The sequence below is a fragment of the Amphiura filiformis genome, chromosome 16 (assembly GCF_039555335.1).
Source record: "Amphiura filiformis chromosome 16, Afil_fr2py, whole genome shotgun sequence".
NCBI classification, from domain to species: Eukaryota; Metazoa; Echinodermata; class Ophiuroidea; order Amphilepidida; family Amphiuridae; genus Amphiura; species Amphiura filiformis.
The window spans coordinates 54563407-54585102 of NC_092643.1; the positions used below are offsets into that span (position 1 = coordinate 54563407).

General features: G+C 36.0%; 1 protein-coding gene across 3 annotated transcripts in view; it reads right to left on the reverse strand.

Annotated features, from left to right (window-relative positions):
• Positions 1-915: 915 nt before the first annotated feature.
• LOC140136206 (uncharacterized) overlaps positions 916-21696 on the reverse strand; it is a 40814-nt gene continuing 20033 nt past the window's right edge. For all 3 annotated transcript variants that reach the window (XM_072157924.1, XM_072157925.1, XM_072157923.1), the window contains 8 exons: positions 20771-20914; positions 19818-19886; positions 17963-18037; positions 16883-16957; positions 5531-5587; positions 4207-4379; positions 1865-3973; positions 916-1440 (listed from right to left, as the gene is read on the reverse strand). In XM_072157924.1, the coding sequence (XP_072014025.1) occupies positions 3291-3973; positions 4207-4379; positions 5531-5587; positions 16883-16957; positions 17963-18037; positions 19818-19886; positions 20771-20914 (1276 nt within the window). In that variant the 3' untranslated portion in view covers positions 916-1440; positions 1865-3290. The remainder of the gene's footprint in view (positions 1441-1864; positions 3974-4206; positions 4380-5530; positions 5588-16882; positions 16958-17962; positions 18038-19817; positions 19887-20770; positions 20915-21696) is intronic.

Consider the following 21696-nt stretch of genomic DNA (forward strand, 5'->3'; position numbering starts at 1 on the left):
ATGATTCATATGTGTCGAGAACCATCATTTTGATACAGCTTGTACAAAAACAAGTGTTTGGTAATACTTTAAGGGTTCGAATAGCAACGTTTGCACAGTATTTTTGTGGGTCATGACTAGAGCACATCAGACATACCGAATTGCATTCTGAATATGAGGAATGTCCTTCTGATATCTAATAATTTCGATTTATTTTTTTAATTTGCGATATAATACAAATGTTATGGCAAATTATTCACAATTATTTGATATGAGAAGGACATTCCTCGTATTCAAAATGCAATTCGATATGTCTGATGAGCTCTCATGTCCCACACGAAATACTGTGCAATGGTGCAATCCCGGAAAAAATGTGTTCGAACACCCACTGTATTTCACATGTTCATCTTAGTATAGTGCGCACGCTATATGAGTCACTGGAAACTAAGAATTATAATAGAGTTCTCTTAATGTTCATCTTAAGCATATCCCCTCCCCTTTCCCAACCAATCAATGTTGAGAGAAGATATGGTGAAGATGAGCATATTGGGTATGCCAACATTGTACGGGGGTAGAAGGGGACCATTTCCAATAAGGCCTTTAAAGTGTTCGAACAATTTTTTCTAATATTGTGGGTGACCGACCCCTTAATACCATTAATAAATGTTAATAAACACCACAGACATCAGATAATATAATATGCCGTGAATATAGGTAAAATAAAAATCCCGTTTGTAGCAAGTTCAATTATCAATTAACTATATTGATAACGACTGAATATCTATATTACAGGTGTTCTGTTTTCTCCTACATTCCTGACACTAATGTGTTTCTATATATATACATAGGGATATATATATATATATATAATTAGGGAAGCAAAGAAGCGAAGAATAATTAAAATGTCGTAATTGAATATTAGTGTCAGGAATGCGTTGGTGCGCGCGTGTATTCCGCTGGTTCTACAAAGATTTTCTTTCCTTTTAAATTGCGAGCACAAGTGAAATAATATCCATAAAAATGCAGTTGGAGTTTACAAATCTGGATTTTCTTTGCTTGTAAAAAAATATTATAAAGTACATTATTATAAAGCTCAATTTATCGAAAAAAACAACGTCAAGAGTGCGCGTTAAGCATACTAAATAAAATAGTTCATTCAAATTTTAATTTTATTCCCCCCAAAAATGCAAACCTAAATGACAAAGGTCATTGCATCTCAATTGCTCGGTATATAATGCCTGCCTCAATATTTTACATGCTTCGTTGAAATGTTCCCAAATTTTACATTCATTGTTCGCTAAACTGGTGCAGGATTATTTCCATTACTTGCGGGCCAATGACGAATGCCATTAGAAGCACTGGAAAGGATTCCATTTGCGATGGACAAACAATTTTGACAGGAGCACGCTCCACTACACCCATGTTCCTTCACCGACCTCCACAATATCATAATTGAGTTACCTGCAACATTAAATGATTAAAATGATATTATACACACATGACGCAAAAAACATGCTTGATTCGTTTACACAATCTTGACTATGAAGATATTGATATTTTCGCATATATTTGTTCGAGTGAAATAATTTGTTACAGTGAAATGCGTGAAACCTGTTTTGGTGTGTTTTCTCTTCTTCTTCTGCGATTTTGCGCTCTTTAGCAAAACTTAAAGTCTTTGATCGCATTTAGCCCATCCTAAGATAGGAAGTGATACTTAATTAACAGCATTAACTTTGGAACTCTTTCACACGCATGGTAAAAGGTGATATGATTTTAATCACAATATTAAAAATTATCAAAAACCATATTACTGTTTCCATTATCCTCTACGATATATTTTAATGTTCATTTAGTGATCATAAAACACTTTGTAGTGTAAACTTACCCACAGCAAGGAGCACAACCGACATGTTGAGTAAAATTACGAATACAGACATTGCTGCTTGTCGATGTCCAGATGGGTCTGTTAGTGGAACCAGTAGAATCTCAGCACAGAGCAGGTTGAGAAAGATTGCAACAAGAGAAGTCATCTGCAGTAATTGTTCAAAAGAATCTTTCATTGGTTTGAAATACGCATGACTTGTAATGAACACCATGGACACAGCTACAGTCGCCCCTAAGGTAAGAGGGTCCTCTGACCCAAAGAGAACTACAAGTGATGTCTGCAACACTTTACGGCATAGCTCTACTACATCCCAATACCAGTACTCTCGTTTGTAGTTTTCACAGAAGAACTGCACATACAATGGGTATTTAGAATAGTCAATACTCTCAGTTGTCTGCGTACTAGCTTCATTTGTCTGGACATTCTGAACGTCGTTATTACATGCTGCCAACTCCACGTTTTCATCTTCTTCTGAGTTTATTGACTGCTCATAATCAATGCTTTCGTTTCTCTGAATACTAGCTCCAATTCTGTTCAAAGCATGATTATCTTCGTAATCCAACTCCGTACCATCGAGATTGATTGACCGCTCATCGTCAGTTTGGTTGTCAAGTAAAGGAGTCGTATCAGATTGGCTATCGAAATCTGCAGTTGCGATATTACCTTCGTCTCTTCTAATGTTTTCGATCGCTTCATTTCCGCCGATTTCAGTATTAATGTTTACGTTCTGAGGAGATTCATTGACTTGCTCCATTTCCCGACGAAATGTTATTTTTTGGGACAAAATCAAAATGAACAAGCCCAAGGGATAATCCGAAAACAAAAAACAATGAGACATAGGCTGTTGTGACGTAGTTCTTGTGTTTCTCAGTATTACAGTCAACTGAATAATCAGATCGCAGTCGTTCCGTGCAGTAATCATCATTCACATCGACACAGAATTCTTGACAAGCCACTGGCATTAGAGACAAGATCACATCACATAAACTCAGGTAAGAGATGAACAAAACTACGACGACAACCAAGCAGCAGTTCCCTCTGAATCTGCGTAGTTTGTTTTTCATTTCAGCGACAGATAATGTTTTATCAAATCGCAGAAACAACCATTTAAATGCAAAGACAATACTTGGAAAAAACACAACAAGAATACAAAACACTAACCCGATAAGGAATTCTGTGTAGATGTTCAACTGAAGTTCATCAATATAGCAGCGTGGCTTTGCTAGTAACTTGAATATGTTCAGCTCTAGAGCCTTGAACACGTAAGCAAGATTTGACACTTTCGTTGGCCAATGAATGTTATGAAGAGAAGTAAATATAGCCCCGGCTATTTGATAATAACCCAGAACTATTTTAAATCGAGCGATTAGAACATAAACCAGAGATCTTTGGAGCGACTTTTTATCTCTATGTTGCTCACGCTCCTTCATCTTTTCTTGAGATCCAAAATGACTATCGCAACTAGTATGCACATTAGAATAACTACAAGCAACAGCTCCAAGATCAGATGCCAGAGTGGAGGACATTTCACACAATATTCAAACCATGAATAGTAGCCTATGCTACATGTGGAACAAACCCATCCTTCATAACCAACACCACAACTTTCATTTATGCCATTTAAAGCCGGACAAGCTTCGTCTCTTCCTGGGCAACGAAATGGTTTGGGAAGGGTACCTTCAAATCTTGTACTTGCAGGATCATATGACCTGTCAAATGTTAGTAGATTTTCAACAAACGCACTATACATTGTACTCGATCTATTCTGTGCAAATTCAAGGACGTGGGTGGTGTTCGACAAATTCCGATCCCATGTCCACCAATATCCAGGCTGAACCTTCTGCGATTCATTGCTACAAATGACACCTTCTGCGGGGCAGGGCATACAAGGACCAAATCTATCTGTTCGGTAATATTTATCTAAACAAGGACAGGCACGTAGTCTTGCAAACTTATTTTTATCGGTTCCCACCGGACATACTTGACAATCTGATATGCGGGCTCCGGGAGCTCGTTCAGGCGAAACAAAAGTACCATTAGTACACAAATCACACCCAATACCTCCAACTTCCATTGATACTTGAGCTTGTCTTGTTTGAAAATACCCACCTGAAATGAACAAAGATATTAAATACCTTAGCTGCGGAACATGGAGAAATCTATTTTATTTATAATGATATTAAATGGAATCTAAACTGATACTCACAATGGATTGTAGCCAAAACGACAGCTTTCATGCTTAAAAAAAGTACAAAGGTCACTGAATATTGATTTCCTTCTGGTAGAATTGACTTGGCATTTCTATGATAAACAAGAACAGATTCTTGAATCTCAAAGCTTACCAGCCGGGCATCTAATACAGCCGTAGTTAATACCGTCACCGAAGGTACCCGGTTTGCATGGAACACAAGTTGAACCTTTGCATTGGAAACCAGATATGATCATGCCTCTTTCCAAGATCCATGTGAAAGACAATGCATCCAAGAAAGTATTGATGTTATCTCCAACTCCAGACCTGTAAAATCAAAGGAAAATACCAAATCCTCCTTATCATTTGCTATGAAACTAGAATTTGTTGACTGAAAGATGCATACTATATTACTAAAACAAGAGGACGATACAACGTAATACAGAAATTATTGTTATTGTTAATGTTATTTTTTTTATACATTCTTATGGTTTGAATTATCAGGACAAATCTACACCCTTTGTTATAGTTCATGAACACTTTTTGGCGATGTAGCGCATGTACTTAGAGAATAAACGATAGAATTTTTATTTTGCCTATCCTCTACCGTGTGATAGACGACAGGCAGGTCCAATATTTTGAGTAGTGGATGCCGGCGCAGCCGGTATCCACTACGATAAAAATATTGGACCTGCCTGTCGTCTATCATAGGTAGAGGATAGGCAAAATAAAAATTCCTATCGTTTATTCTCATTCTTAGTCAGTTAAATATTATTTTAATAACTGTAAACAATTTTTTTAAAGTAAAAACTAAGTTACCGTCATTAAAACTCCCCTCATTATAAAATGAACGAAACTTGTTTACAACTTCACGTATTCTGTTGCGCGTACTGCTAGCGCGTTCGCGTATTCCGCACTAGTCTACGCATCCAGCGCGATACATACGCGCATCTCTACACGCGTGTTACGCATTATCAAGACGCATGATGACGTGGGGTCGTCTACGGCCTGATAGACGGCACCCGAAATCATGCGAATGTCCAATCAGAAATGTGTCTACGAACTATAGACCACTCCCACTGACTAAGAATGCTTATTAGGAGGTAGCCTATTGGCTGATTGAATCACGTCATGAAATATGAGCGCTTCATTATTTGAACAAGTGGACGATATTATCATATTCTCTTTTAAACGTCAGTGTTTATGAATCTTGCTGAAAAAATTGCGCAGAGACACGAACCCCTGCTTAATAGTATCATGGTATTCGCCACTTGCACGGTTCCGCCATTATGCACTATGTGCGGGAGAGCCTCGAACTGGCAGCATACATGAATGGGAATTGAACCAGTCATATAACATTCTGTGTAAGGTTACGTAATTCTTCCTTTCATGTATGCTGCCAGTTCGAGGCTCTCCCGCATATAGTGCATAATGGCGGAACCGTGCAAGTGGCGAATACGGATCGATACTTGACTTACATTTCAACACTAGGTGGAAAGTGGGGTATATTTTGTAGATAGTCTACTGGATAATATCTGCAAAAGAAATTATTTTACCGATTGATTCAAAATAAGGAAAACTAATGGTAATAAATGCCATCCACATCATTATCATAGTCGTCGTCGGTATGGCGTTCATCATCATCATCATCATCATCATCATCATCATCATCATCATCATCATCATCATCATCATCATCATCATCATCATCATCATCATCATCATCATCATCATCATCATCATCATCAATCATCATCATCATCATCATCATCTTCTTCTTCTTCATCATCATCATAGCCGTCGTCGGATTTGTCTTCATCTTCATCATCATCATCATCATCAGCATCATCATCATCATCATCATCATCATCATCATCATCATCATCATCATCATCATCATCATCATCGTCGTCGTCGTCGTCATGATCCTCTTCATCATCTTCATAGTCGTCGTTATTATTATCTTCATTATAATCATCATCATCGCCATAACTACCATTTTATTATCATTTTCGTCATCATACCGTTCTTCTGAGTTACCAGACCATCTACTAAGTCTCTGATTATAGCGCGTTTTGATGGGCGGCGTGGTTAGTGGACTTTCGCGGCTAATCTTTCTTGAGCGATCAGAATCTGGGTAGATGGTCTGGTGACTAAGAAACAAGATGGGTCTTTAAAATACACAGTTTACGGATCAGGTGATCAATTTTCTTATCTAATCTACTCTGCACTAATTTTACAATAAATAAGTGATTTCGTTGACCGTATCACATACTGACGTATTTGCAAAATACGCATTTCGAAATAATCGCATTTTAAAATTTAAAGATTTTCATTTGCTGTATAATCTTGATTATTAAAACATTATTGTCGGTTAAAACCCGGTTAAGAATAATGCAAATATATTATATTTTCAATGTAGTTCACTTATCACTATCAGAATATAGCTTATTCTGCCAAAAAAATCAATATTAAATAAAATACATTACTATGTGGAAAGTACTAATGACAATTTCGCCGTTCAAATGACAAATACGTCGTGCAAATACGTCACTATGTGAAACAGTTGCGCAAATACGTCACTATGTGAAAAGGACAAAACAGCAATTTTACCGTGCAATGACAGAGTCACGCAAATACGTCGCGCAAATATGTCACTATGTGAAACGGCAAATTCTTCAAATTGCAGATACGACAAACTGGGCTTGCGCAGTATAGGTGATCGACAAATACGTGATGCAGACATTTCAAGGTTTTGCAAGTACGACAAAATTAAATTGAGGCATGGTATTTGGTGAATATATAGAGTAGAATATAACAAACTATTGTACCAGTTTTCTCAAAAATGTTAACAATTTGGAATACGTCAGTATGTGATACGACCCACGATTTGAGGCATAATGATACCTACATCAAAACTCTGGAAAATAATTTAACAAAAACTCCATTTTGTATTTTTTAAAGCTTTTTTACTGTTTTTAATACTGAACTTTATTTATAGTGTGCAGAAGTCCCTATAGGTACAGACTGACAACTTCTAGACCTATTTTATATCCATGATGTATTTAATGAAGCTTATAAATACAACTCGCCAGCAAGAAACTTTTCAAATATACAGTCAGCCACCTGCACAACCGATTCTTTAGAAATGCTTAGTCGCGCTAAAAGTCGATCGATACATGTTAAAATCAGCACAATTCAGAGATACACCTTTTTGCTATGAAATTAATTTTCTCGGTCAAATATAAAGCAATATTTTTTTTTCTTCAGTAATGTCAGTTAAAAACTTGGTGCTTGGATATATATATTTTTTTTAAATCCTGGTATTAAAATTAAGCATCAAATTGTGTCTTTTAGTGTGATATTTTTGATTTTTATAGGCGTTGAGTTCGCCCGCGAGCTTTTTACGGAATTGGTTTTTAGCGTCTCAAACTAATATAGTTTGCTAAAGAAAGATATTTCCCACCTCTGTAACGCACATCGTGTGGGTCTATATATTATAGTTTTGTCAGAATTTCCGTTTTATTTTACCCTTTTCCCTTCATGCTCCGAAAATGTCAAACTCACTACTTTTATCTCGTGAGCAACCAGCAGAAATAGTCGATATTTTCATTGTTGTCATCCAGGGCAATTTTCCATTGAAAAGCAAATATTGCCCGACCAGCCATTTAGTAGCCCAAATCGGGTTTTCTGGTAAATGAGGTGAATTTTTAAAATTTGCTCCCGTGATAGCCTGCAATTTCAATTTATATGGATTCTATGATTATGAAAACCATTTTGTCTGTCTGTTTGTTTGTTTACCTAGGTTAGTCCGTATTTTCTCTTAAAAGAGACGCACGCTTGAGGTCCATGGGAAAATCCACGGTCCAAACCTAGAAAAATTAGCGTGTTATTATACGGGATTTTAATCTTCTGTCCCTCCTATCTCCAGGTGAATTTTGTATGACCTACCCCCCCATCGCGGGTTGCCATTTTCATTACACCCTTCAGACTTGTGTTCGGGTTTGTTTTTAATTTGAGATGTAGGCGTATACCTAAATGTATAGCTATGCCATATATTATTATGTAATATCATCATGTACATGTAGGCCTATGAGGTGGGGTGGGTGCAGAGGTGTGTGAGGTGGGTAGTGGGGGTGTATGTAGGAAAACTTTGGGGTGGTACTCAACACACTTTAACCATGACTTCTAATGCAAGGCTTATTGTTGCCACAAATGTTTTTTTTTTTCCTTAAGGTTATTTAACAGGTTTTTATAAACTTCCATGTTTAACCTGGTATTGTTTTAGCTGCTTCATTAGGGCCTATGACTTTCGGTGGGTTTCCAAAAGCAGTTTCAAACAAACACAAACAAAAGGCACCATACCCAGTCACCTTCGTGACAATTGAAACACTACGTCAAGTATTAACATCCAAGTTATTCTGTTTTTAAGCAAGCAATTTTAAATAATTGCTTGAACAGGTTTTTTAAAAAAAAAAAAAACCTGTTTAAGTTAGCAATGATAATGAATGGTTCTTATAAGGCACAATCTCTGATGAGGAACTCAAAGCGCGTAAAGCACGAAATTTACAAACAAACATAAAAACAATCAATTTATAAAAGATTGGTTTCAAGCTGGCGTTTATATAACGAAAGTCTGGGGGCGTTACGAAGGTTATTTGGAAGTGTGTTCCAAACAGTTTGCTTTATCATAAAACATACAGCGTAATATTATGTTTTGTAAAAGAAAGTTTTGTTAAAAATATTGCCCAATTGCATGTAAGATTGTCGGGCAAAGTTGTTTTGAGGAGAAGCAAATTTCAACACATTGGTCCGATGATCATGAAAGATCCTCATCGTGCTATAAACATGATCAGTTAGTGGCGTAGCTGCCGGGGGCAGGGGGCAATTGCCCCTGGCAAAATTTGCCTATTTGGGCCCCCGCCCCTAGTGCAAGGAAAAAGAGGAAAAAAGAGGGCGAAAGAAGAAAAAGAGAGGAGAGAGAGGGGAAGAGAGGGAGAAGAGGGGCAGAGAGATGGAGAATCCATACGATATGCAATACCATACGATTATATTCAATAAGCCTGGCAAAAATTTTCTATTTGGGCCCCCGCCCCTCTCCCCCAAGTGCAGGGAAATTTGGTGGATTTGGGCCCCCGCCCCATACAGGCTTGCCCCCCTTGGAAAAATCCCAGCTACGCCGCTGTGATCAGTTGGAGCGCTATTAGGCCTGGGAATTTCGTTGCTATATTGAAGCTCTGGCAACACTGTACCCATGCCGGTATTCCTATTAAACCCAGGGATATCGATCCACAATGCTAGTATTAGCCTTAGATTTCACGCGTTGATTTTGAAAAAATTTCAGGCGGGAGTAAAAATGGTGAAATCAAAACGGAAATTCTGACAAAACTATGATATATCGCTCACGGTGATGTGCGTTAGAAAGTTGGGAAAAATCCTTCATTAGCGAACTATATTACTTTGAAAAGCTAAAGGTTGATCCAAAAAAGGCTCGCGGGCAGAGTTTAAGCCTATCAAAATCGAAAATCTTACACGAAATGACTGAATTTCACGCCTAAGTTTAACACTAGGATTTGAAAAAAAATACAGTATCAAGCACTACAATTTGACCTGACATTTACTGAAAAAATGAAAATGATTGCTTTTTATTTGGCCGAGAAAATTAATTTTACATTGAAAAGGTGTGACTCAAAATTTAGCTCATTTCAACACCAAATTCGATCGTTTGTATTGCCTCATTAAATGACTGAGTGAGCCTTGCAGAACAAAAGAATCGGTTGTCCAGGTTGCTAACTGTATAAGCTTTCAAATCAATATCACTATCATATTCAATTATACAATGCAGATAAGGCCTTAATAAGATGGCTACTTATACATGGACAATTAGGTCTATACTTTCACAAATCAGGGACTCAGGAAGATTAGATAAATACCAAAACTTGTCATTATTAGGGTTCCAATTATTGACATAAAGGTAAGCAAGCATTACTTGGTAGATCATGTATTCAAATTCTATGAAGCATGGAGGTACGAGGTCACTACTGTCTGTTCAATTAGCTTAGATTCTTGAATTTTTAAGATATTTGAAAAAATAAATAATTGTGGCCAAAGTCATCAAAGAAAAGTGTTAGCACAGCCTTAGACCTAATGTGGTTTATACTTTTCAAATTCCAAAGTTCAATTTAAAACCCCATTTCTTTTCAATTTTGCCTCATTTTAGGCAGTTACTTGGGTCCACCATAAGGGTTCGCGACCTTTTTACAAATCGAGTGGGACGGTCCATTCTCAACTTAGGGCATAGACCCTATCCAATTTGGCAAAACAATCTGTCCACCAATCTGTCCTGCCATTCCAATTGTTATATCGTTCCGGTTATTGGATAGGTTCTATAGGTGATGATGGTCCACCGGTTTTTGTTACACGAAACTATACTTATGGCGCGATTACGTTTTATGCATAACATTATTCTGAGCATTATTTTTTCCTAAACAATGACATTAAAATTATGGATTTCGTTCTTATTTCAACTGGTTTACAATGTAACTTGAGTTTTGTTTAATACCATTATTCCTTCCCAGGAATATCAGCTTTCGCTTGACATTTTCAGATACAGTGACTTTACAAGAAGTGTTTTCTGTAACCTGATTGTTTCCTGTAAGCTGATTGTTTTAAATAATATTTTCTGATGCAAAAATTCTTTTGTTTCCAAATGTCCTTCTCATACAAAAAAAACAACCCGGAATAACAAATTGAAAATAAATGTGTAATTTTATAGTAGGCCTATAGGCCTATACCTTCTCAGAACAATTCGTAAAATAAATAAATAAATAAATAAATAAATAAATAAATAAATAAATAAATAAATACACAAGGAATGTATTTATATATATAAGCTGGGCATATTTTAGAACAGCTTAGTTCATAAATAATAACGTAATGTTTCAACAGTAGGGTTTCAACACAAATTAGGCATACTGGCTAATATAGCTATTTTGATGGACAATACTTCCTGATACGGATGGTCGAATTAGAGTCACGCGGTAGCCGTGACCAGCAAGTTTTTTTTTTTTAAAAGACTGTTAAAGAAGACTAATAAGATGCTCCCGCGAGACTATATTTACACCTAACATTAAAACACTTGACTTCTATTGTTCTATGATATTTTTCGCTGGGTACAAAGTGTATCTAAAACCATGTTTAATGTTATTTAGAGTCCCAAATGTAATATCTTGACAACTCATTAATTCAAAAGGGACACCAATCCTACAGTCAACCATTGTTTAATAATAAACAAACACTTTTGCTTCATTTCACCCGGTATTTCATAGCCAAAATTAGTGGAAAATAATGCTGATCCAGAATTTTTGGACAAGGCTACAGCACTAGCGGGCAATCACCTACACACTACTTTTTCAGATTTACTTCCAATTATACCCTAGCATTTTCTGAGATACCCTACATACAAATTCTGTGTCCCATTCGCCAAAAAAATCAAGTTTTTCACAATTCTTTTGTTCTTTCCGGACGATGCACCCATTCATATAATAAATAATGTACTTCGACACAGCAATTTATATCAGAGTCCCGTAGCTCAATGGTTTCGGCGTTCGACTCCGGATCCGGGGATCCGAGTTCGAAACCCGATGACCGACTGGTGTTTTTTTTTCAATATTGTATTAAACAATAATTTTATTGTCATTAATCAAGGATAACACAATTTTAATCATCCAGTGCTATTGTGATATTATTTTTTTTTATCAAAGCAAGATATTTGATTCTCAGGTTTATTATTTATTATATTAAGGGCCTATTTAAAAAAACCTATAGTGCAGCCGCTAGCAGAACAAATAATAAAAGAAATCTCTTTATTACTTTCTTTATTTATTTAAATCTGAACAACACAACAATCTGAATAACACAAGAAACTAGATCAGGTTACCAATATTTTCTCATTTAAATAAAGTTCTGTCCTACCACGGGGCCATTCGCATGATAATAGGACAATAAAACATGTAATATGTATGAATGGTTGTTGAATCGATCTAGAGACCTGTCCCTCTGTCATCTTCAGCTATCGTAGAACTGTATTCCTACATGACTGTCATTTCAATTCTTATACCGTTCCGGTTGGTTTGTTGCATACACTCTATGTGTGAAAAATTGTTCCACTAATATGGAAGGCCAGCAGGGACAAAAACGTATCCAAAAAGAGACAACCAAATATGGAAGGCCATTAAAGTCATACGTAAAGACAAATTAGCAAAGCGGCAAAAATACACAAAGGCCTATTGAAAGGAGGGACTGTCCCCACCACAGACACACAGAACAACTTGGCACAGCCTATAGGAATGTGCAACAAGATTTTCCACAGGGCTGCAAAGAACCACAAGCCGCGAAATTTTGATAGCCAAAAAGCTTAAGCTATTTAATTAACCCTCGATAGAGAGCAGGGCTTGAAGAATGAGAGAAATTAAAATCACAAACCGCGAAAGACCGCCAACAACCGCCGCTCAATAGGGATGTCAAACTAGATTGCTCCACATGGTTACAAAGAACCACAAACCGCGAATTTTGGATATCCACCTAAATTGCCCCGCGGGGCTACAAAGAAGTATGGTTATCCAACAAGCTTAAGCTATAAATTAACCCCCGATAGAGGGTAGGGCATAAAGAATGAGGGAAATCAAAACCACAAACCGCGAAAGACCGCCAACAACCGCCGCTTAATAGGGAAATCCAACTAGATCTCTAAATCTAAATAACTATCAACTGCGAAATTTGGATATCCAACTAGATTGCCCCGCAAATCTACAAAGAACCACACACCGCGAAGTATAGTTATCCAACAAGCTTAAACTATAAATTAACCCCCGATTGAGGGTAGGGCATGAAGAATGAGGGAAATTAAAACTACAAACCGCAAAAGACCGCCAACAACCGCCGCTTAATAGGGAAATCCAACTATCAATCGCGAAATTTGGATATCCAACCGCAGGGCTACAAAGACCCACACACCGCGACCGTAGTTATCCAACGAGCTTAAACTATAAATTAACCCCCGATAGAGGGTAGGGCATGAAGAATGAGGGAAATTAAAACTACAACCGCAAAAGACCGCCAACAACCGCCGCTTAATCGGGAAATCCAACTAGATTGCCCCGCAGGGCTACAAAGAACTATCGACCGCGAAGTTTGGATATCATTAAAACACTAAATCATTAAAACATAATTATCTTGCTAAGTGGTGGCACTTAGACGCTTCCGTAGTATAAGCCTTGCTACATAGTTTCAATTTGAAGTAAATCGGACTGACTCTGTGTCTCGCTGGCATCGTCAACATTGGGTATGTGTTATTCATATTTACATTTTCTTAGTTGCCTTGAATAATTAAAGTATATTAAAATGTATATGTATCCCTATTAACATTACAGTCACGCGGTAGCAGTGACCAGCAAGTTTTCAAAATAAACGGCTGATAAAGTTTTATTAAATTATTTACTGTCATAAATCAAGGATAACATAATTTCAAACATCTATTTTTCGTTTTATTCGTTTTATGGAGTACTTCGTAACCCGATGACTTTCCAAGCTTAGAGCTGCTTGGCTACATTCATAAAAAGAAAGAAAATCCACCAAAAAAACGTTGATAACGTAAAAAAGCAGCAAGTTTAAAAGCCCCCACCTCGGCTCACTTTTTGAAACTTGGTCCCATTTTGAATATCAACAGCAAATCGGTGTTTTTAACGTTTAAACAATAGCATCATTGCCATTAACATGCCTACTTGTTATTCGTTTAATTCAATCATTGGTCATGAACTTAATAATTATTATAAAACAAAACATATATAGGATATTGGCCAAGAACAACATAATAACCTTTCTGATCGTTCCAACTTAATATCGCATCGGCACATTAAAGATGCATAACACTTCTGGAAATGTTTTAAGTTGATGATTATGACAAAGATTAAATCAGTATCTTTTACAAATGGGACCAAGTTTCAAAAAGTGAGCCGAGGTGGGGGCTTTTTAAACTTGCTGCTTTCTTTACGTTATCAACGTTTTTTGGTGGATAAATACTATCTCAGGGCATTATGACATTCGTCCCCATTGCTCCAAATGGATTGATTCAAAAAAGTTTATGGTACCCGACGTTCTACGGCTTTTTATAAAAATATCGCGGGAAAAGACCAAAATTGAAAAGAAATGAGGTTCTAAACTGAACTTTAGAATTTGAAAAGTATAAATCATGTTAGGTCTAAGGCTGTGCTAACACTTTTCTTTGATGACTTTGACCACAATTTTCTATTTTTTCAAATATCTTAAAAATTCAAGAATCTAAGCTAATTGAACAGACAGTAGTTTCTTTATCATGAACGTGGACTAAGTTTCAGTGGGCAGTAAATCGGCTGTCTGAAAATATCCAGTGTATTTTTCCTCACACCACTCCACGCCATACATAAATTCTGCCAGTCACATTTCCCCAATATGAAATTTTTTTAAAGTAAAATTTTAATTTTAATTTTACTTCATTAAAATTTGGCGGAGGCGGGGTTCGAACTCACGACGGCGTACTGCTTTGGACACACTATGAACTCATCAGCGCCTTAGACCACTCGGCCATTTGTCTTGTTGGAATTCAGTTGAAACTTATTTGAAGATAATCGCAACTTCAACATAGGCCTACCACGTGACAAGCAAAGGCAGAAAACGTACCATATTTTGGAATTTTATTTCAAATAAAAACATTTATGTGTATTATTAGCGCTCAATTGTTGTTAACTGCGTGTTTTATACAAAAAAAATCAACGATAAGCATGATAACTGGGCGTCTATATGGACAATACATTATATCGATTTTGACACGTGCTTGTGTCTCAGTACATTTCCATGGTCAGTAAAATACTATAGAGAAAAACCTACCATTTTCTTGTATACACGTTCGATGTTTTGATCAAGTATGTGAATATTCGACATTAGACCCAAAATTTTTTTTCAGGAAATAAAAGATTAGATTACCATAAAAACGAAACAGTAATCTTTTGCCGGGTCTAATGTTATTTATACATAGAATTTTCAACGTTTTTTCTATCCTTATTCTTGATAAATAAAAAAAATATTTTGGCGTATATAAAATTGAAATAAAATTCTCTGCCTCATAAACGACATCAAATGTGCCACAATTGGGTATCACGAATCGTTATATATGATGTGCAGTTAATATTCATATTTTCTTTTATACAGAGGATGCTTCAGTTTTGACAGGAAAAATATTTTCTTGAAAACCCTCTCACTCGGTTATTTTAAAAGGTAACCACGCTTCCCTAGAATGTGCAATAAATTAGCATTAAAATTTTTCTTATTCTAACAGCAAGCGTTTCTAGAATGTATTATGGCGAAATGTGGTGTAATTTTTCCTATATGTTCAGCCTTATCACTAAGTAAACAATTGTATTGACCTTACTCACCAATCAGTAAGACCTATTATAATCATGTGATGACTCAATCCGAAAAAGCTAAAAAAATTATCAAGTTGATTAGCAAATTCCGAAAGGGCGGTTCTCAAACCACAATGCTGGACCCTGTGGTTTCATCTGTTTTCCTTGTAATATAAATTGGGGGGAAACAAACTCCCTAATAGCCTTTTAAGAGGGCTTTGTTATTATTTTAAAAACAAAAATATGTGGGAGAAATCAAGGGTAACTTGTTTTTGGCCATGGGTTTACATTTTCTGCTGATACATACTGCCACAAACTGCCCACACAAAGACATACATCGGCGCTTGTTTTATAGTCCTCATTTTAAACTTCGTTTGATGGGGACAAAAAAGGCACCTCACAGCATCCAAACAGTTTTTTATATACACTCTAACCTCTAAGAAAAAGAACCACTAACCACGAAATGTGGATATCCAACTAGTTTGCCACGCAGGGCTACAAAGATCAACTAACCGCGGAATATGGATATCCAACAAGCTTAAAGTATAAATTAGCCCCGATAGAGGACAGGGCCTGGAGAACGAGCGAAATTATGGGGTAAAAAGTTTAAAAGTAACCAGTAAGGTCACTATTGCTTTCTTGCCCCAGTAGGGCCGGGGACTCCCATACGACGACTAAGCACTCCAAGTGGGACCCCAATATAAGGGCCCCGCAGGGCAAGACCTCAACATTGACTAAAATTAACCATTATTTACATTAACCCCTTCTACTGATTTACACAAAGCGTCACCCTCAATAAGAATGAGGATAGGGTGTATTATTATTATCTATTATCTTATACCTCTTCATAAAAGCTGTTGGAATTTTAACCCAACAGCTTTATCTTAGACCTCTTAGCTCCTCTTCATAAAAGCTGTTGGCATTTTAAGCCAAAAGCTAAATAAAAAAAATAACGAAGGCTCCAAAAGTAGGCCACTGTTGTTGTGTGCGCCCGTAAAGTTGTTATCACGAGTTGTCATGATTATTAAGGGGTACTACACCCTGCCCAATTTTGTGCCTATTTTTGCATTTTCTCAAAATTATAGCGCATTGGTGACAAGTAAGATATGTATATTATAGGGGCAAGGACTACAACTCCTGCACTGAAAATTTTATTTCAGCACAGACAACAGTTGTGGAGTTGAAAATGAGGGAAAACCAATATTTGGTCAATAAATCAATAACTACGTGCCTTGAGTTGCTGAATTTTCAGTGCAGTAGTTGTAGTCCGTGCCCCTATAATATACATATCTTACTTGTCACCAATGCGCTATAATTTTTGAGAAAAAATGCAAAAATAGGCACAAAAACGGCCAGGGGTGTAGTACCTCCTTAATGTACCATAAAACTTACACTTTGCTGCCATTTTCTGCTAAGCAATCAAACGATCCCTCCTCAATTACAGTTAAAGGGTTCTGGTAAATGTGGCTAGAAATCGTAGATTTTGAGTGAGAAAACAAAATTATTACAATCGTAGACAAAGAGATGAAATATAAATATACTTTCAAATGTTATGAATCAAAGGTAATATTGATTCGACACGTTTAATGATTGTTCTGATTAAGACTTATGCATTCTGGTTGGATATTTTTTGAAAAATATTGGATCAATTGTCCCTCCCCTGGTAGGGTCTACGGGAAGGGTCAAAAGGTGTCAACATTTTCAAAATGATGTTTGACATAATTTGATTTTTGATTATATATTGGTAAAGCAGAGAATGGGCAAAGGTTATCCAAAGGTGAAATGATGTCAGTCTTTAACAATGTTCAAACTTCTTAGTTGTTAATTAATTATGCTAAAACTGTTGTAAATTCTAAAGATATATAACCATTTATATTTTCTTAATTGTTTTGATCAATAATCAAAAAAGTTAATGAGCCGCCCTCTAATTTGCATATTTGCATAATTAGATAGCATTTATGCAAATTAGGTTATTAGTTATGCAATTATGCAAATTAGAAAGTCAAATAGTGTCCTGCCTAATAATCTTTCCATATTTTTAACCTTGGTTTTGATGTATCGGTATTCGGTGGTGTCTGATTGTCTTCCGTGATGTACGTGGCACGGGAAGTAAGCTTTTTTCGTGGATATTGAACCAGCTTTAACCGTACCCTAAAAAGCGGATGCTAACATCAGAAAATACCCCTTTGAAAATAGCAACATGTACAAGTCCAATACGCTACATAAAATTTTGTGCATGAATTTCTTCAAGAATACGCGTCATGTTATGACACACGTCTTGGTGATAATCTTCACTTGAAAATTACCTTGAAATTGACATTCCCTTTAAAGTGAAATTTATTAACAATAGTTTCTTAGAAAATGGTAAAAGGAATAAAAATGACTTATTGCTGTTTTTTAAATAATTATATTTACAATTGCTATAATCTTTTTAAGCAAACCAGGGACCGTCCCTGAGTAACAGATACTTACACTTCCTCAATAGTGCAGTTGCTAGTATGTAGCGCACCTTTGCTTATATTTGCAATATTGTTGGTGAATATGAACCTAAAATATAAAGAAAACTCATTTTGTATTACGTATATACTGCATGTATTTGTATATACATTAATGTAAACAGATCGGAGGGGTTAAGGATGGCACAAAAGATTGGTGTTGAGCAGTCTGTCATTGCTTTAAAAAGTGACTTTAAGGAATTTGATTTTACACGATATAAGAAGATAACGCATTTAATTTTATTTAATCTGGTCATATGTGACGTGCCATGTCAAAAGGAGACACTTTTGGGCAGGTTATCATTTTAGAGGTTTTTACATATCTTAAATATAGAAATATTTTGCTCCACAACGCCATTTCCCCAATGAAATCGGACATTCCTAAGCGAAGATATTGAATTCGTAAGTTATGGTATTATAAAATTGGAAATTGAGATATCGGCCTTTAAAAATACTATTGACAATGTTGAGAGTGTGAATTACCCTGAAAAATAACTACAAGATGCCAGTTATACGAGGGTCGTTCAAAAAGTTCTACCTCCATCTCTGTTATCTTAAGTGCCATGCAATTGAAATTACACATGATTACTCTTAAATCTAGGCTATAAAATAAAAGTAAGTTGAAAATGTGATTATTGGTTGCTAAGACATGTTTCTTAACATAAATACAATTTGGTACATCGGAAACGGTTAAAAACTGAAGCCAAAAGTTTAGTAAGCATCATATTGTAGCTCTGGTTAATGTCCATAAGAATGTTTTCAAGATGTGGTTGTCCAACTGCTTACTCGGGATAATTATTTTGGTCCTATTTGAGCTCCCTGACATGTCTTCGGATTTCAAAACAAAATGAAACATGTTTTATATGAGAAGAAATTATCGAAGGGTTCAACAGACACACAAATGTTAGTGAAATTTGGCAGATTTCGACTAGACCCCATTTAAGAGTAATTCGTAATTACGTGCTATTTTAAGCAATTGATTGCATCTTGACGTGGAAATAAGATAAAAAGTTTGTTTATAACCTTGTGTATACTTACAAAATACAAAAACTGTCCATAAGACTTACTTGATTTGATCTTATGAAATAATTAATATGACTTGAACCAACAAGTACTCACCCAATCGAATTCAACAACCTATGGAAAGGGTCAATACGAAGGCTTTTCTTGAAAAAAGACATAATACCCAGTAAAAATCTACTGCAAGCATTTGGTATTAATTAAATTATTTGAACAAAAATAAAGCAATTTAATCATTTTCAGAAATAAATATGTGATGACTTTCACATAGATGTTGGCAACCTTTTAAATCAAAATTAACCTTTCTTTTCAGACTGTTTCCGATGTACCAAATCTGGTAAATAAAGCAATTTAATCATTTTCAGAAATAAATATGTGATGACTTCCACATAGATGTTGGCAACCTTTTAAATCAAAATTAACCTTTCTTTTCAGACTGTTTCCGATGTACCAAATCTGTATTAACTTTAATCAACACATCAACACATCTTAACAACCAAAAATCACATTTTAATCAGATAAATTTTATTTTGTAGCCAAGATTCAAGAGTATATGCATGGGTAATTTCAATACCTTATCATGTAAGATAACAGAAATGCGATGATGGAGGTAGAACTTTTTGAATGACCCTCGTGATCCGGTCTGAAAGTATCAGACAATATTTTAAACATTAATAACATCACAAATTCGCAACAAACCCAAATTGTGAAAAAATCACCTCCGGCAGATTTTTGGCTATTTCTCCATTTACGATCCTGCCCAAAAGTGTCCCCTTTTGACATGACACGTCACATATTGACGTCATACTTACAATGCTTTCAAATTTGTGTTTTGAAAAGTCAACGGAGGAATGTAAGAGATTTGGTTCCGAAACAACAGCCTGAAAAAAGAAAGAAATATATACCTTGCTTATTCAATCTTAAATATGCAATTTTACTATAGTAAATAACAAAATTAAGTGTCCATCTAAAAGGTGAATTTGTAAGGAGGGGATGCCAAGAAATACACGTGTAGCCTATCGGTGAGGCTTTTGGATTGATATGACTTGTACATTATTTTAGTTTTTGTTTACAGTACCCATCTGTGGAAATGCAATCCTGCCTTACAATTACCTTAATGAGTAAATGATATTTTTCTTTTTTCAAAAACTGACGAGAGGACTACATTGGTTTGGAGTTTAAGCTGATTTGACTAACTTTGAAATTTACACACCCTGCATAAGCGGTCATTTTGGATTTATGCGAATTAGGCATTGTTCCATTGCTTGGATTTTCCGGGACTTTTGATATGTTTTTTGTAATCAGTGCTATGAATAGGTCGTCTAAATATAGTGCTTCATATTGTTCTGGATTTCTTATTGAATTTTAATTCCACTGTTAAGATTAATACAGGGTTTAAAGTGTACGGTCAATACACTCACTTCACACACTATTTCTAAAGACTAGTCACCTCTACCCCATACTCATATTGTCTTTTTTTCCTCAAAAGAATCGTCTTGTTTTTATCGTTAGAGATGATAAATTTCACTGTCTAAAATATTTTAACGTTTACAGAGCAATAGCAACAATTTTATTAGACGGAACCCAATGAAAAACAACTCAAACCACACGGAAATGCACAATTATTATATCATTTGTGTGACGGCGCATTCACGTTTTCCCTCATGTAATATACTGACTTCTCACAATATCAAGACTTCTCACGTTTGAATACTATATCTAGAGAGGACTTATTACTTGAAGCTTAAAATGCATGAAGGCTTACAATGTCCTCAGTCCTTTTAATCCCTTGAATGTGTCCTTTGAGATATATTTCAGCCGGTTTCCATACAAGCTGAGATATGTCAAATGAGGAGATGATTGTAGAAATCCGTCGGGCAATTCTTCAAGAAGGTTTCGGCTTAAATGCCTGTACAAAAAACAAATGAATTTAAATAATGGTAATACAATATACGGAATAAATATGCGATGTTAGATTGTTGAATGGAGGTCTTGAATCTGATTGAATCAGTAGGTTTGTAGTACACACATGTGGAAATATGGTCTCTGTCAATGAAGATAAGAATGTCCAAGAAGGGTAGGCAGGTAGTGGCAGGTGATGGAAGCTGTTAGCATAGTTCATGAATTCAATTAATTCCGTTTTAGGCGTGGTTCATCACACACATCGTTAATGAAGGAGGTTCGGTTGTCACATGGTTGTCATCTCTAAAAAAAACCGGATGTTGATGTGTAGTTCTTGCCTGGTGATCTAAAGAAGGTAAAATAGTTCCAGCTAGGCGCGGCCTAGGAATATTGGTAATTTTGTGTGCATTGTGGAGCTTATCCACAGCGTACATGTAGTGTATATAGCTGAAGACGCAGATGCAAACGCATTGCATGAACGACATTTGGTAAGTCCTTCAAATATTGCAGCTGCAACGCAATGTCTGTATGTTGATAACCATGAACTTGGAAGCTGCATGCCTGTAAACCTAATAGAGTTCTACGATACATTTCCTTAAGGAGACTCAAGACAAGTAAAGATTCTTAAAACATTTACCCAATGCACACATTTATTGGTCTCGCTATGAGTTAAAAAAAATATTGGACTCGATTACGACTCGTCCAAAAAAACTCATAGCTTGACAAATAAATTTATTTATAGGTTCAAACCATCCAATTTTATATTAAATTTGGTCTCAAGCATCACTG